This window comes from Dermochelys coriacea, chromosome 2 (assembly GCF_009764565.3).
Source record: "Dermochelys coriacea isolate rDerCor1 chromosome 2, rDerCor1.pri.v4, whole genome shotgun sequence".
Classification (NCBI taxonomy): Eukaryota; Metazoa; Chordata; order Testudines; family Dermochelyidae; genus Dermochelys; species Dermochelys coriacea.
Genome location: NC_050069.1, coordinates 10,489,083 through 10,491,006, shown reverse-complemented (window position 1 = coordinate 10,491,006; position 1,924 = coordinate 10,489,083). Strand labels below are relative to the sequence as shown.

General features: G+C 37.2%; 1 protein-coding gene across 12 annotated transcripts in view; it reads right to left on the bottom strand.

The window, feature by feature from the left end:
* Positions 1-1,924, bottom strand: part of PTK2 (protein tyrosine kinase 2) — a 391,237-nt gene that overhangs the window by 27,189 nt on the left and 362,124 nt on the right. For all 12 annotated transcript variants that reach the window (XM_043507295.1, XM_043507291.1, XM_043507296.1 and 9 more), the window contains one exon: positions 999-1,061. In XM_043507295.1, the coding sequence (XP_043363230.1) occupies positions 999-1,061 (63 nt within the window). The remainder of the gene's footprint in view (positions 1-998; positions 1,062-1,924) is intronic.

The following is a 1,924-nucleotide window of genomic DNA, read 5'->3' as shown; positions in this document are numbered from 1 at the left end:
GGGAAAGTTAAATTTTTTTTTGACAAGGTAAGGAAACTGTTTCTGTGCTTGTTTCATTGAAATTAAAATGGTTAAAAGCAGCATTTTTTTTTCTGCATAGTAAAGTTTCAAACCTGTATTAAATCAATGTTCAGTTATAAACTTTTGAAAGAACCACTGTAATATTTTGTTCAGTTATCAACCACCTCCATATCCAAGGTGTTCGTTTGGATTTTACAAGAGCAGCTCAAACTAATGAGAAAGGCGAATTAAAAAAATATGGATTTAGAGAAACACTGATGAAGGCAATCACTAGAGAAAAGTTATGTTAACCAGTCCAATGAAATCATTAACACACACAGCACAACCCCCTACTTTCAATTACTGTGGTACAGAGACAACAAAGGAAGCGAAACTATTCGAGACCCCCTCCCCCTTTTTTTTTTTTTAAACACAACAGACATGACTTAAGTCAGTGAGTGAGAATATATCATAGCTGCAGCTGTTGTCTGGCAGTAAATGAATGAATACTGGATCTGCCCCATTTGTTTTCTAGTAGCTCATTTACCCCCAGAGAGATTGTTGTTGTTGCATTACTCAAGACTTACGTTACTTATGAGAAAGCTCTTCAGTTACTTAAACATCCGCATAGGTTATTTAATCTTGCTTCCTGTTGACAGAACTCTAAGCAAAACTATCCCTATTTTTAAATAAAAGCCCTGGCTAATCATCCCATGTACACTGTAAAATAATCGGAGTATATTTGCTAAAACATTCAGGCATTTGTTTCAACAGCCCCACCAAGAAAAAGAACCCCAAACTTTTGTGTGAACAAATTTGCTGTTGCTGCCATTCCCGCAGAAGCTAAGCCTCTGGAAACTTTTAGACCCACGTAATAATAATGGAAACATTTAGCAAACTTTAACTCGCCTCCCATAATCAGGGCAATGTGCAGTGTGTTCTACAGGGACCTAGAGAAAGAGTTGATAGATGAAAAGATACCACACATACATACTTACCGGGCCCTGGAGGCTCCCGTCCTCTCGGTCTATGCTGCCTCTGGAGAGCCGCACATCAGGTTTCTAAAGGAATGAACAATGTGGTTTTGTATTTTGTTTATAAGAGCATTATAAATTCAAACAACCTAGGATTAAATTCATCCTAAAGGCAAGAAAGTACTATCGAAAAATTTACACTTTGACTAATAGAAGTGTAATTTCATTCCATTCCATTCCTCACATCCCCAGTTCCTGTAACATGCTCCTGCAAGTACAGATACTGAAACTATCAGTAGCTTCTAAAGAACTGTTTTTCAGCTACTCGTTTTCTGCTAGCACATAAAAATGCTTTATATAAATATTGATAGTACCATTTCCCCAACACAACATTGGAAAACCTGCATTTTAATTCTCTCAGAGGCAGCAAAGTCGTTTTTTATTGTATTTTCTTCCTAACAGCGAAAATTTCAACCACAGGATGAGAAATGCTGCGCATTAATTCCTGTTTCCTGCTTGAGAAAGGCTTATATGTACTTGGCTCCATCTCCAAGCCTGCAAATGGGGCCAATTACTGGAGCTCTTTAAACACTGCATTTAAGATACAGAAAGCTAATAAAGAAGACTGGTTTCAATACCCTTCTGCTGATAGAAGAAGCAATAAACAAATTTACCTTTTATTAGAGTTAAAAACAGTACATGGAGGGCTCTTTTTAAATGGTACAGATGAAAAGCTTTAGGGAAAAGACTTTTTTTTTTAAAACTTAATTTATCACTCCTTCCTCACACACCCAGGTATCCACTGTATTTATACTTCTGAGACAAAAAGACGTTTAGAAAGACCAACAGATAGGCAGTCCTGAAACAATGGCTACGGTTGATCCCAAGACCACAAGGTCAGCTCCGTTAGGAAATTCCTCTGATGTCATGGATAGACCAACAAAGAATGA